The 14,015-nt window shown below is 34.4% G+C and overlaps 1 protein-coding gene across 9 annotated transcripts in view; it reads left to right on the plus strand.

The window, feature by feature from the left end:
* The window catches only part of ADGRL2 (adhesion G protein-coupled receptor L2), a 251,158-nt gene that overhangs the window by 196,975 nt on the left and 40,168 nt on the right, over window positions 1–14,015 (plus strand). For 7 of the 9 annotated variants that reach the window (XM_027775245.1, XM_027775246.1, XM_027775247.1 and 4 more), the window contains exons 5-7: window positions 4,981–5,781; window positions 12,435–12,728; window positions 13,544–13,647. In XM_027775245.1, coding sequence (XP_027631046.1) covers window positions 4,981–5,781; window positions 12,435–12,728; window positions 13,544–13,647 — 1,199 coding nt within the window. Of the gene's footprint in view, window positions 1–4,055; window positions 4,068–4,980; window positions 5,782–12,434; window positions 12,729–13,543; window positions 13,648–14,015 lie in introns of all 9 variants that reach the window. The other 2 variants (XM_014591132.2, XM_027775248.1) reach the window with 1 other exon arrangement.

Consider the following 14,015-nt stretch of genomic DNA (forward strand, 5'->3'; position numbering starts at 1 on the left):
TGATCTTTATATTATTTCTCCTGTGTGTAGTGTTGGTGGCTTACATAATCATTCTTCTGTGCCACTAGAGGAACATTGTATTATTATAAGCTAACCAGAATTTTGTTCCATAAAGTTATTTTTACTTGAATTTAGCATGGTTTCTATCCTCAAATTAGAGAAGGAACACAGCATCCATTCTCAAACAGTGGAATCAGTCAGAGCTGCCAAGAATTGTGTCTTTCTGGAACCAGTTCCTGTAACCTAGTCTATAGACCCATACAGTGTTATACAAATATTATTTTCAGACTCTTAAGTTATTTCTTGCTCTGTTTAAGAAAGTGTGGATATCTTCTGGAACTTCTAACTTTCAAAATTTTACTTTTTCAGTTCTCCAGAAGTATTGTACATTGTGCACTAAACTTGCAAATAGCTATACTGAGAGAAGTATTTGTTCTTTTTAGTGTTTGTCCTTCAAAAAAAAAAATAAAACACCAGTCATTAATTTGCTGTTACCTTTCTAGATGTTTGCACGAGGCAGAAATAAGTCTATGGCTTTTTATTTTTAAACCACTCCTTGCTAACTGATAGAAATGATTAGAATTCCTATATACTGTGTTGTAGTGACACACTGTAAATTGAGTGATTTCAGTTAATATTAAATTTTAACACAGAGCCTTTTCAGATTATATTCATTCTATGTAGGACTGACTGTATTTCCTTACCTGCTTTCATCGTTTTCCTTTACTTCTGTTTCTCTTTGCTTCCGTCCGTTCTGTCCATTCTTTATTCTTGGATTTACGCTAAGCCGCTGGCACTCATTCTAACCTACTGGTGTTTTTGTACCTTGTAATATTTGCATTCTCCTTATATATTTCACTTAGTTTGTAAAAATTGTCACCATCAGATAATATTTATTATGGATTTCTTAACGTTTGGCATTTATGCCCATTTCAATCCATAGCAAGCCCTCCAGGAGCTTATATGAGAGATCCTCAAAAACTTCATGTAAAATGTATGTTATGAAAAAGTCATGCATGCATTTCAACAGTGCTTTGCACCAAAATAAACCATAAAGTAATGTTGTTATGAACATTTTGAAATTCCCTCAGGTATCCCAAACTATTCCACCTTATTTTAAAATAATTTCAGAAATTGTCCATGACTTCCATAATTGTATAATAGTCTTGCTGAACAGAGAACATTAGAAATGCTGTTTTTTTTAAAATATGTTTATAAACAGACACTTCCATTATATATGATATTTGTGCTTGCCCTGATAATATCTCTATCCAGAAGATATGTATGTATTCCGGGCATACGTGGTCACTGACAGAGCGTTAGGAGTTGCATGTACATAAAAAGAGGTCATCAAGATCTTAGAAGATAAAGGAGAGTAATCAGATTGGAATTTTGCATTCTATGGGCAGGATTTACTTTTCATGTCAGATTATTTCAAGTTATCATTATATTTAATCATGTTATTAATTCAAATATTTGAAATTCATATTTCAGATCATCATTACATTTAATGTTAGCTACAAGTTTTGATGAGGAAAAATTAGCCATCACTACTGATGAAATCATTATCATTGAATTAACAGTTGAGATTCTTTAAAGTGAAATAGTGTGTCACTTCAGATACAGAGTATATAGGCTGTAGTTAGTTTGGGTCAACTTCTTGTTTTACGTATGTGTGTAGTCCTCCACTGATGTCGGTGGGTCATGTACTTGTGTGTTTGGTCTGTAGAAAAGTAAATGTATCTTTATGAGTTAATTCATACTGTCTCAATACAAGTCACAGTGTGGCATGTGATAAAGAATGCTGGTTTTATTAATTTATTGTATTTTTATATTCTTCTGGGTGGAAGGAATTTTGGCTGATTTGACAAATTATCCTTTAGGTTTTAATAATAATCATAGGGATTTTTATTTTGAAAAGAACCATATCTTAGATGATTCATTCATCATCTAAGACTTTATTTAAGTATTTTCAAGTTTTTACATTTTGTTATTTCTCAGTTTTTATCAGAATTACAATTGATACTATAATTCATAGCCATTTTCTTTAAATGATATTAGTTAAATCATAAATAAATGAAGACTGCACTATTCATATTTTGCTCAGTAGTTACTGCACCATCACTTTAGTATATTAAATAATAAAATACAGCCATTTTCATTGAGTGGGAAACATAAAGTAAACTTTCTATTTTGTTCATTGAACTTGCTTTAGTTCTGTTTTAAATCAGTACACATTTTGAAATGTATCGTTCCTATACTTTGCATTTAATTAATTTATTTTAATAAAATTATCATTTCCTTAAGAAAATGCAGTTGTTTATAGTCTGAGCAGTTCCAACACTAATAATTTCTCTTATTCTTATTTTACACCATACCCTTCCATTATTGTTTTTAAGCAGATATAATACTGCTCTTCACTGAGGAATAATTTTAGAACCAGTGGTTTATAAAAAGTACTGTATCCAAGACACTATCACTGAATTTCTTCCATTTAACTGGAGGTAGTCAGAATTACACATTATTGAATAAGTATGTTTCCTGAAAGTGGTTAAATAGACCAAATTAGTTGGGACAAATTGTGGCTTACTGTTTGTGGTTTGTGCTATTCTTCTGGCAAAAAATGTGTGCTGTGTTTTTCCCCCAAGGTATTTCAGAAGGTCAATATTTAATCTGTGTAAATGATGGTAATTTAAGAAATGAATCAATCTAAAATCTTACTGAAATGTGCAACTACACTGTCTTTGAGTTAACAGTTTGGAGATGAAGTAATTAGCACATTCTAACATATTTTAATAAGGGAAAAGGGAGAAGAAAAATATCATTTTGTGAAATTCAGGCAACATACTTTGAACCTACATACAATCAGAAGTATTATTTTATGGTTTGTAATCTTTAGAATGCTGTTTAACCAACTGGAATCTTATATAGCACCCTTCCTAACTGCATAATTCATTTTTTTAAACTTATAGGGTTTTTTCCCCCCATATAATTCTACTATAATCAGGTTTGTTTTATGAAAGCATTTACCTTTTATGGGGTCTGTGGAGTCAAGGTATTTGCTTTGAATGCTCGGTATGATTGTTGTTGCATGCTAGCTTGCTTTCTGTGTAAATTGATGATGGTAGAAAAATGTCATATTACGCTAACCATAATTCTTTCTTCCTTTTTCTCCTTGCCTACTGTGCTTGCTTTTCCCTTGTATGTATTTTGCTTACTTTTTTTTTATAGACTTAGTATTACAAGTTTGGGTTATATAATAGAGAAAAAATTTAAGATTTTATAATATGAAATATATGTAAATATAAATAAGTCAATTTACTAATTCTTAGTGGGGAAGAAAGGCACTAACCTTATCACACCCTTCAAAAGCCCTATTGGGACTGGAAGGATTTATGGAGGCTTTTTTAATGGTTAAGATGCGATTTCCTAGAAAAAGAAAATAGTAGAAAAACAATTGAAACAGAGAGATGCATGATTATATTTCTTTTCACTTAAATATATTTGAAAAAATGTAACACCAGTATTTTTAAAATTTGAACTAAATTCCGAAATTGAGCTGTCGTTTTAATAGATGTACTTTCCTATTATACTTACCTATTTTTAGTCAATTTAATAATTAAGTTCACATAAGATAAATGGGGATGATGTACCTATGCATGCATTTATGTTTATAGCACACATATATAAAGTAAAACTTGATATGAATGCATAAATGACTTTGGGAAAGCAAGAGTATGTATACTATGCATTAGTGAAGAGTTTCATTATTTATTCAGGTACATTAAGCGGAGCAACATGCCAACATATTTGCATTGCCTCCGTAATCTACTAAAATGATTGATCCATGTTCTTTTATGTAACTTTAGACTCTTTCTCCTGCTAGGTTTTCCCGTTGTGTGTTTCTCTTTATCCAAAGTAGTACAGCTCTTATTCTTCCTATATATAGCATCTATTACGAATTCAGTCTTAGACTAATAGTCGATTTATTTTAATCTTTTTTCTTTTTTCCTTGCACCTCTTTTTTATTTTTCTTCCGATGCTTAAAATAGAAGTGGAGCAAAAAGGTAAATAATGTATACAGTCTGAACCCCAGCTCCCTGTTATGTGCCTTATGGATGTTAACCTCCTCCCTCCCCTTTCCCACGACACTCCTATATTAAGATGATCAGCAGGATCTCATAAATGTACCTCATAAAGAAGTGGACTGTTTACAATCACATTCTATGACTGCTCAATCTGGTGATGGGGTAAAAATTCTGAAGTCGGCGATGGGGAGCTGCCCTTTCTCTGTTTCTTTTTTACCCTTTATCTCTCTTTCTGACACCCTTGGATATTTTCTTATTATTAAAGTGTCATTTTGCCTGGCTTCCAGAACCCTCTCCATAGCATGCCATGGTTACAGGGTCTCCTGGTCGTTTCATCAATGCTTTCCTTGTATTTACTTTTCTCTACTCCTGATTGCATCTTCCGAATATTTATGTTCCTTAAATTGAAGCACCTTTGTTTTCAGTCTTAACTTTCTTAAAAGTTCTAAGTAAGCTTTTACACCGGGTTTTCTGTTTTATTTGCCTTATTTTATGGTTTTGCTTTTGGGGCTTATAGGTGGGCGATAGAAGTTTGAGGGTAAAAAGCCTGGAATGAAATATAATATATACACTAAAAGTTTTAAGGCATAAATTATGAATTTATAAGCTAAAAAACACATGACAAAAAATTTAAATTGTCAGCTCATTGATGAATGACCTCAAACTTAGGTTTGTATTTGTGAAAATGAACCCCAGCTATTTCGTATGCTGGTATACTGATTGTGGTAACTTCAAAAAAGAAGTGTAGTGCTTGTATGAAGTATAAAGTTTGGTAAAACTGAATGCTACTAAAATGAATTTTCCTCTTTTGATTTGTGATCAGTAAAACTTGTGCTTGCCTGTATAATTTTTTAACTTGGCTTAATTTTTGTCTTTTCTCTGTGGCTGTTAGTTTTTGTGTGCCCTGGGACCTTGAAAGCAATTGTGGACTCACCATGTATATATGAAGCTGAACAAAAGGCAGGTGCTTGGTGTAAGGACCCTCTTCAGGCTGCAGATAAAATTTATTTCATGCCCTGGACCCCCTATCGTACTGATACTTTAATAGAATATGCTTCTTTAGAAGATTTCCAAAACAGTCGCCAAACAACAACGTATAAACTTCCAAATCGAGTAGATGGTACTGGATTTGTGGTATATGATGGTGCTGTCTTCTTTAACAAAGAGAGGACGAGGAATATTGTGAAATTTGACTTGAGGACTAGAATTAAGAGTGGCGAGGCCATAATTAATTATGCCAACTACCATGATACCTCACCATATAGATGGGGAGGAAAGACTGATATTGACCTAGCCGTTGATGAAAACGGCTTGTGGGTCATTTATGCCACTGAACAGAACAATGGAATGATCGTCATTAGCCAACTGAATCCCTACACTCTTCGATTTGAAGCAACATGGGAGACTGTTTATGACAAGCGTGCTGCGTCTAATGCGTTTATGATATGCGGAGTCCTCTATGTGGTCAGATCAGTTTATCAAGACAATGAAAGTGAAACAGGCAAGAATGCAATTGATTACATTTACAATACTCGATTAAACCGAGGAGAGTACGTAGATGTCCCCTTCCCCAACCAGTACCAGTATATTGCTGCAGTGGATTACAATCCAAGAGATAATCAACTCTATGTGTGGAACAATAACTTCATTTTACGATATTCTCTGGAGTTTGGTCCACCTGACCCTGCCCAAGGTAAGAATGTTCATTTGCTAATGTTTATGTCATTTTGTGAACAGTGTACTTCTAAGAGACTTGTTAATTTTTTGTCTATTTTCTTACCTTTTTCATAGTGAAAGCATAAAGGATCATTTTGTACATTTTAGTCTTATCTCTATCCATTTCCTTTGTTCTCTTTTTAATTTTTTCATTTACATGTTGGCTTCAAGGAATCGTTCGTCAGTTATTCCAGTGCTAAAAATGTAATACCAACTAACAAACCTGTTAGGTTTGTTTTATCTCCTGACTTCTGAATTGATTACAATGTATGTGCAGACCTTTTAACTCCTTGGCGCCAGTGGTTAAAGGAAATGTGTGTTGGGAAGTCCCAGGAGAATGCCAGACATAAGTGTTTTGAAATTTTGGCATCTGTTCTCTGGGTAGGAGAGGGAATCATCATTATGTAAATCACACACCTTTATTTCCTGAAAATTTGGTGACAGTTTTAAGTCATGTGACTTTAACCCTCTCAAATGGACTAAGCGTTAATTGATCCCAAATGATTTCTGATAACAGATCTGCTAGCATTTTTTGATCTGTGTTCTCCTTATTTTTACGAGGATCATTATCCTGGAAAGTAATGGCTTATATTTTTGGAAGTAAAAATTTTGGTTTATCAAATGCATTCAATTTTGTGGGAAATAATTTCCAAGGATAAGTTAAATGAATATTTCATTAAAACAAGATTACCTCATACTCATGATAAAAAGAGTAAACTGTTAATGTAATATTATAGAGCTTGAACTAATTATAAGTCTTTCGTATTTGAACAATGATGTTTGTATGTTTAAGATATGAGTTAATATTTCAATTTACTGAGTTAATTGGAATTTTCAAATTATTGAGTTACTTCAGAATTTTAGGAAGTACAAAGTTCTTTGGAGTGATTAAGTCAGTCTCTTGACAAGATGGAACAGGATTAATAGTCTTCTTTAGGCAATATGAACACACATAAATTTACTCACTATAACAAATATACCCACTTATTCATATTTTAAGATATGCTATTACTACATTCTAAATAGCCTCAGAATGTCAGGATCCCAAAAGCCACAGCTTTAAAAAATTTAAATTTGTGTCATTGTAGAATTCCAAAATATGTAGCTTTGTTTATAAAATAAGAAAGTAGTGATGTATTGACTTCATGCGTGACTTCTTTTTCCTAAACCATGTATATTTGGAGTTTTTTGGCTTAAAGTTGTAGCAATAATATTTATTGTTAAGTTTTCAATAATTAAACTCAACTAGGGCATAAAATCTATATTAGTAGTACATTATAGAGTCATTCATTTTATTATTTTTTTTTATTTTTGGAGAGGTTTTTGCTATCAGGCTCGTGTACACGCCAGACAGCCAGAAAGTGAGAAATCACCCCCCAGTGGGGATGGCCACACAGCAATCCCTTCTCCTCCATTCTCCTCTCCGGATCTTGGGCCCGGATCTTGGGCCCACATGCACACGCACCCGCCTCTTTGCTCTTGAGGCCAGTAATTTGAGATGTTAAACCTATCTCACTTTTTTTTCCAAAAAGTTAACTGCAGTATTTCTCCTATATCTTGTAGGTTTGTCAGAAGGGAAACTTCAGTCATTGACAAACTTCAGGCCTTTTCTAAAATTGTATTGATGCTTGTATTAACTTTTCGGTAGCCTGTATTACCTTGACAACTGTTAGATTTGTCTTGGGTAGTAGTAAATCTTTCCCCTTCATTAGGGGAAAAGACATAAAAAGTAAAGAAAATGTCTTAAAATTTGCAAATTCATAACCAGGCAGCATCTGAAGGATTGTGAATAAGGTCAAGTACAGATTGAAAAAAGTATTACCCATCTACTTATCACAAAGTATTTTAATGAACACAAAGATAAGTAATGTCATTCTGTACATATGGAATATATTCGTGTAAATAATTTGATCTATTTCACATGAAAAAGTCTGATTACCTAGATGCTTTTTTGGAAAATGCTGTTGTCAGCATTGAAAATAAGAAGTGTTGACGTATGTATCTACTGTATGTTCTTAGAACTGTATTTTGTCTCTTAGAACTTTTCTACATATACCCAGAACATAAACATCTATATTGATCCCTTACAGAGCCTTTAGTGATGAAAACTTTGACCTGACCTAGTTTTTTCTTGCTGCTGTTTGACCCATATTCTTCCTCTCTTCCTCCTTATAATTTATTTTCATATGTTTTTGGAGACTCTTGTCTCTCTCATCTAAGATGTATGCTATCTCTCTGCATGTAGGTAGAACCGGCCTGGCGCGTACATTTAGGTCAGACCAAATTCACTAACACAGTTTTCAGAAGCAAGATTCAAGACACTGATCACACAAAACAATCAAATCAAATCTTTACCTTTCATGAAGCAATGGTTGACTTATTTGACTGAAATTCAGTTAGTCTTTTTTGTTGAATTGGTGACTGTGTATGTGGCTCATGCTTGAACTTTGCTGTAAGATTAATAATTCCTTTCACTCTTTTTAGATTGTGGATTGCCATTATAGTGTATTAGCTTCAGTACTTTTCCCCATTTATAAATCCAAGACTTTTCATTCCTAATAGCACATACACGTTTTTCCATGCACCGATCTTTTATTATTATTATTATTATTATTATTATTTATTTGGATTTTAACTTAGTGTGATCCATGCTTAATTCATTTGCCCATTTCCTCTAAACTGGTTCTTATTTTAAAACTACTTTCTGGTTTTCCTCTTTCACTTTCTCCCTCCCTAGTATGGGCTTAGGAAATACCCGTAGCAGCTTTAATTTAACTCTTCTGTTTCTTAATCTGGATTGCTTTATATTTATGTAATTTGTCTGAAACTTTGATATCCCATATATTATCAAGTAAATGTATCTTTACCTAAGTTTTGGCAGTTTACGAATATTTGTCTTACACTAATTATTACAGTAAGACGCGTCAGTGATACGAGGGAAAATTTCCAGCAGCAGTGCCACTTTTGTTTATATTTAGGAATTGTTTAGCATAGAATTATGTATCTTCTAAAATAGCCTTCTATTTATAATGTGTGCACTATAAAAGATAATCTCTATGTTTAGACATTGAGTAAGAGTAAACTTAATGAATGCTGAATTTTGCCTTACCAGGCTACAGACTCACTATAGCTGGAGTTCAATGAACAATGGGTGAGTTCTTGGACCTTGGTGAGGAGAATGTGACCTTTAGCATAAATGGATATTGTCTTCAGACTCTTTCATGCAGGGAAAACCTTGTAATAAATAGCAGGTTCTTAGTAAATTCGACCTTTCTGCATATGTTTATTGAATTATTCATGGGTACCTACCTATTAAGTATGTGCATTAGCATCATTTCTTAAGTGTTTGTACTCAAATGGTAAATAGCAGACTAAATGTTAAATCAGTTAATCTAGATGCTAGCTAGATATGGCATCCTGATAAAAAGAGCTCTATAAAAAAATGGTTTGGAGGGACCAGCATTTAGTGTAATAATTATGTCGCTGGACTCTCATAGTCGCCCACGGTTTGAGTCCCGGACCTGGTGGCTTAAATTCACGCTGGGCGCGTGTGTGTGCATGCCCAAGAGGAGAATGGAGGAGAGGAGAATGGAGAAGGGATTGCGGCGTGGCCATCTCCCCTGGGGGGGTGGGGGTGATTTCTTGCTTTCTATCTCTCTCTCTCTCTCTGTCTGTCTTTCTGGCGAGCGCAAGCGCCCTATAGCAAAAACTCAAAAAAAAAAATTGTTTGGATTTGAGTTACAAGGCTATTGTGAGTTGTCATATTTTCTATTATCATTCATAGGATTCTTGAGTTTTCAACCTTTTCTACTAATTAGAGAAGTTTCATCATGAAACTTTTTGTTGGTTGTTTCTCTAGTCTTATTATCTTCCCCTGTCTTCTTTTGGAGATTTACGCAGAGCACAGTGCCATTTAAATGTCCTAAAATATGAGCAGGTTGATCCATGGAGTGCCATACTGTTTCAGAATCTATGATAATATTCTACCTAGAAAGTAAGATCTTAACATTTGAGAGTATGGACAAATGACTTTAAGCAAATTACTAAACTTTTCCATGGCTCAGTTTCCTCATCTGTAAAAGGAAGATCATTTTAGTGCCCACTTCATGGGTCGGTGGTGAAGATTAAGTAAGGTGATCCAATGATCCATGAAAGGTGATTGGCATACCATCTGGCACATAATTGCTCAATAAGTGTAAACTTTTATCATTACCAGATGCCCTGTTGGGACCTGTCTCCATCTGCAGAAAGAAATATTAATTTTTAGAAATACCCCTGCACGTCTAGCTTTAACATTATGAAAAAATTGCTTTTCTTGAAGTGTTGCTAAACTTCAAACTTGCAAAATCCAAGAAATTCCAGTTGTTCCCGTAAAGGGTGTAGTTTTGTTACTTAACATTCACTTCCATGTTTATTTTCATTATATCCCAACATTTCACTGATTTACCTTTGAAGAATGTGTTGATTCTCTTTAAACTTCTTTTAATAATCAAACAGTAAGAAGAAATGAAAAATTAATATTGACAAGCACATGGAAACATAGCTATAGACTGTCCTATGAAATTTTGCGCATTTAACGAAGGTCATTTTGTCATCTACTGCAGTTCAGTTTTGAACCTTTACTGATGCTTAGCTAGCATCACTCATTGTAGTATTAATACCTATTTCAGTGATTAAATATGTACTAATTAGTACAGTGTCAAGGGATACATAAGGTGATGCACTGCTAAGCCATTTGGCTCTGCCCTTTTTTCTTTTACTTTGATTCCCCTCTCCCCTTTAAGACTTGTTTCAGCAGCAGTCGTTTGGCACTTCTGCAAAAGATTGTGATGCTTTTGACAAATGTTAATTGAGAAAGCACTGAAAGCCTGGCTGCATTGTAATCAAAAGAAAATTACAGAGGTTTAACAAGATGTCAGGCAAGTGCTTAACAGAAAAAGATAGACAGGTTTGAATAGGTTTCTGCAGCAGCTGGCTAGGCCTGATGTTTGACTAATGCACATAGACATCTCTCTCGTACAGTCAATAAATTATGTCTTGGAAATAAAACACATGCTTAAGTTTCTCTTGAGATAGACGAGAAAAGGGAGTAGAAAGTGGGTTGTGTACTTATCGAAAGCAAGAAGTTTGTCCCTACTGAAAAGATGGGAGTGCATGGGAGGTTCCTTTTTTCTGATAAACAGTGTATTCAGTTATATCGGACTTTTAAAAACAAATATCTATAGACTAAATCTTCAGATATGAAACCTACTGGTGATAATAAGAACTTGTTTTCTTTCTTTTTTTTTAAAAGAATTATTTAACTTTATTTATTTTATTTATTCATTCATTTATTTTAATTTGATCAGAGAGAGAGAGGGAAAGTGAGAAAGCAAGCTGCCAGGTCCAGGACTTGAACTATGGTCACCCATGTGGGAGTGTCCAGCACCTTAATCACCATGCCACCTGCTGGTCCCATGAACTTGTTTTCTAATGAACTTTAATATTTGAACTTGTTTTCTATGTATACAGCATAAAATAAGTTAATAGTTTTATAAGCTGATTTGAAAAAAATACCTATTTATATAACAATTATACCTACTTTAATAGTTTTGATTTAAGCCAAAATAGCACATATGTAAAGTTCTAAGAGCCAGTAGTCTGTAAATGTTGATAAAACTGTAATGTGATCTCCTCTAAGAAATTTTAAATAGTAGAATTACATTTTTAAAAATTTCTCTTTTGTTATCGTTTAAATTAAATAATAATTACTGACATAAACATGAGCTCCATTATATTTTAACATAGTAGAGTTAGCAGCTCAAAAGCAACATTGGGAGGCAAATAAAACTTTAAAAAGTGTTTTTCCTGCTTTTAAATATGTAACCATAGCTCTTTTAATATTCTCTGGCAGGGGTCAGTAAGATATGGAAGGTTGGTTTTGAATAAGGCAGACTTTTATTAAATCCTTTGCCTTGATAAGATAATACCTTATCACCTCTCACTACAACTAGCTGCTTCTTCATATGTACCTTTTCCAAAGTAAAGGCTCCGAAGCCTGAGATGTTTCTCACCAGAACATTACAAACTCGCCACGTTTACCTTCTGTTTGGATCTAATCAGGCATGCTCAAAAATCTCTCAAGCAAAAATGGCTGCTGGGTGGAAAGATGTCACAGTATTTATTTTCCTACAAGTCATAGAGTGGGGGACTAAATTATTTTTTATCATCTTAATTGTATGTAATGGTGACACATTTGTTGATACCTTGAATTTGATTGTTTAGAGTATGAAATTATATGATAACATTTTTCTAAAATTGGTTTTCCTTGCCTATTAGCTAATACATGTTGAAAGAATACCTAAACTGTACTATCAAATATTTCCCTGAAAAGCATACCTACCACAGAATCATATTGCAGAAACTGTAATAAACTGACTTCTTTTAGCCACACCATGAATAAACTGAAAGAAATGAAGAGATTATTCTTCCCCCCACCCTACTGATGGTTCGGTAGTTCCCATTTCATGCATTTTAGGGGCTGGTGGATGAGTAGGGTTTTGTGTGTGTGTGTGTGTACACACATTTGTGGATGTCCATATGTGAATGCGAGTGTGTGTTTGAGATTAATACACTATTTCTTTTCCATAGTGCCTACCACAGCTGTGACAATAACTTCTTCAGCTGAGCTGTTCAAAACCACAGTATCAACCACAAGCACTACTTCACAGAAAGGCCCCATGAGCACAACTGTAGCTGGATCGCAGGAAGGAAGCAAGGGGACAAAACCACCTCCAGCAGTTTCTACAACCAAAATTCCTCCTGTAACAAATATTTTTCCCCTGCCAGAGAGATTCTGCGAAGCATTAGACTCGAGGGGGATAAAGTGGCCTCAGACACAAAGGGGAATGATGGTTGAACGACCATGTCCCAAGGGAACAAGAGGTATTTCCTGTAAAATACCATATGTATATTTAAAATGTAGTAAGTGGGGGTTCTGAATTACACCAATTTTTTTTTGAATAACAAGATATTTGCAATAGTTATCTTTAGTATTTTTTTATTTTGATAATCCAGCATCTGTAGACCAGTTTTTAAACTATGTATGTCTTTTTTTTTTTTCTTTTCTTTTTTTTTTTGAGAGGTTTTTGCCATAGGGCATGTGTGCTCGTCAGAGAGACAGAGAGACAGAAAGCAAGAAATCACCCCCAGGGGGAATATCCACGCCGCAATCCCTTTTCCTCCATTCTCCTCTCGGGATCTTGGGCACGCATGCACACGCGCCTGGCGTGAGTTTAAGCCACTGGGTCCAGGACTCGAACCGTGGTTGACTACATGGGAGTCCAGCGACATAGCCATTGTGCTAACTGCTGGTCCCACTGTATGTCTTTTTTAAGGTCAGGCACTGAGTTGCCTCTTCCTCTTAAAGACCTGGGTCCAGCCTGAATTCCCCTGCCTCCGAGACCCTGATAAAACTGCCTTATAGCTGTCTTTCTCATTTCAAGCATCCCTTTGGCTAAGTCCCAAGAAAATCAAGGGGTTTTTGTTTGTTTGCTGTAAATGTCTGAGATTTCTATGCTGACTCTATATTTACTGTTTAAAATCTGCATTGTTCCCAACTTTGTGTCAGTTATTGCCAACTACCTATATTAGCATTTATTCAAAATTTAACATGCAGTGTAGGATCATCAAAGCTGATTTCCCGAATGCATGCAGAAAAATGGTTTCAATTTCACTGCTGTTTTCTACATCTGTTCTAGGAACTGCCTCGTATCTCTGCATGGTTTCCACTGGAACATGGAACCCTAAGGGCCCTGATCTTAGCAACTGTACCTCACACTGGGTAAATCAGCTGGCTCAGAAGGTTAGTTGGAACCTTTTAATACGATACACATTGGTGATGTAGGGCTTTAACTTCTAACATAAATAATTTAGCTTTGTATGTTAAAACCAGCTTCATCTCTCTTTGTTCAGTATAAAAGTAAAAAAATTACACATAGTTTTGTCTGTAAACTATTTATTGAAAGTTACATATGTTTTGGGGTATGCTGTTCTCCATGTTAAGTTTTTTAATGAGTACATGCTTGTTTAATTTCATTCATATTTAGTTTGTTTTGTTTCTTTTGATGTTCATAAGACAAATAGTGCATTGGTCTAATAAATCAAATATCATTAAGTTTGCAACTGAATCCACAGAATGCAAGCAGATGTTTATATGACATGATTATGATA

Source organism: Tupaia chinensis, unplaced genomic scaffold (genome assembly GCF_000334495.1).
Source record: "Tupaia chinensis unplaced genomic scaffold, TupChi_1.0 Scaffold000534_1, whole genome shotgun sequence".
Lineage (NCBI taxonomy): Eukaryota > Metazoa > Chordata > Mammalia > Scandentia > Tupaiidae > Tupaia > Tupaia belangeri.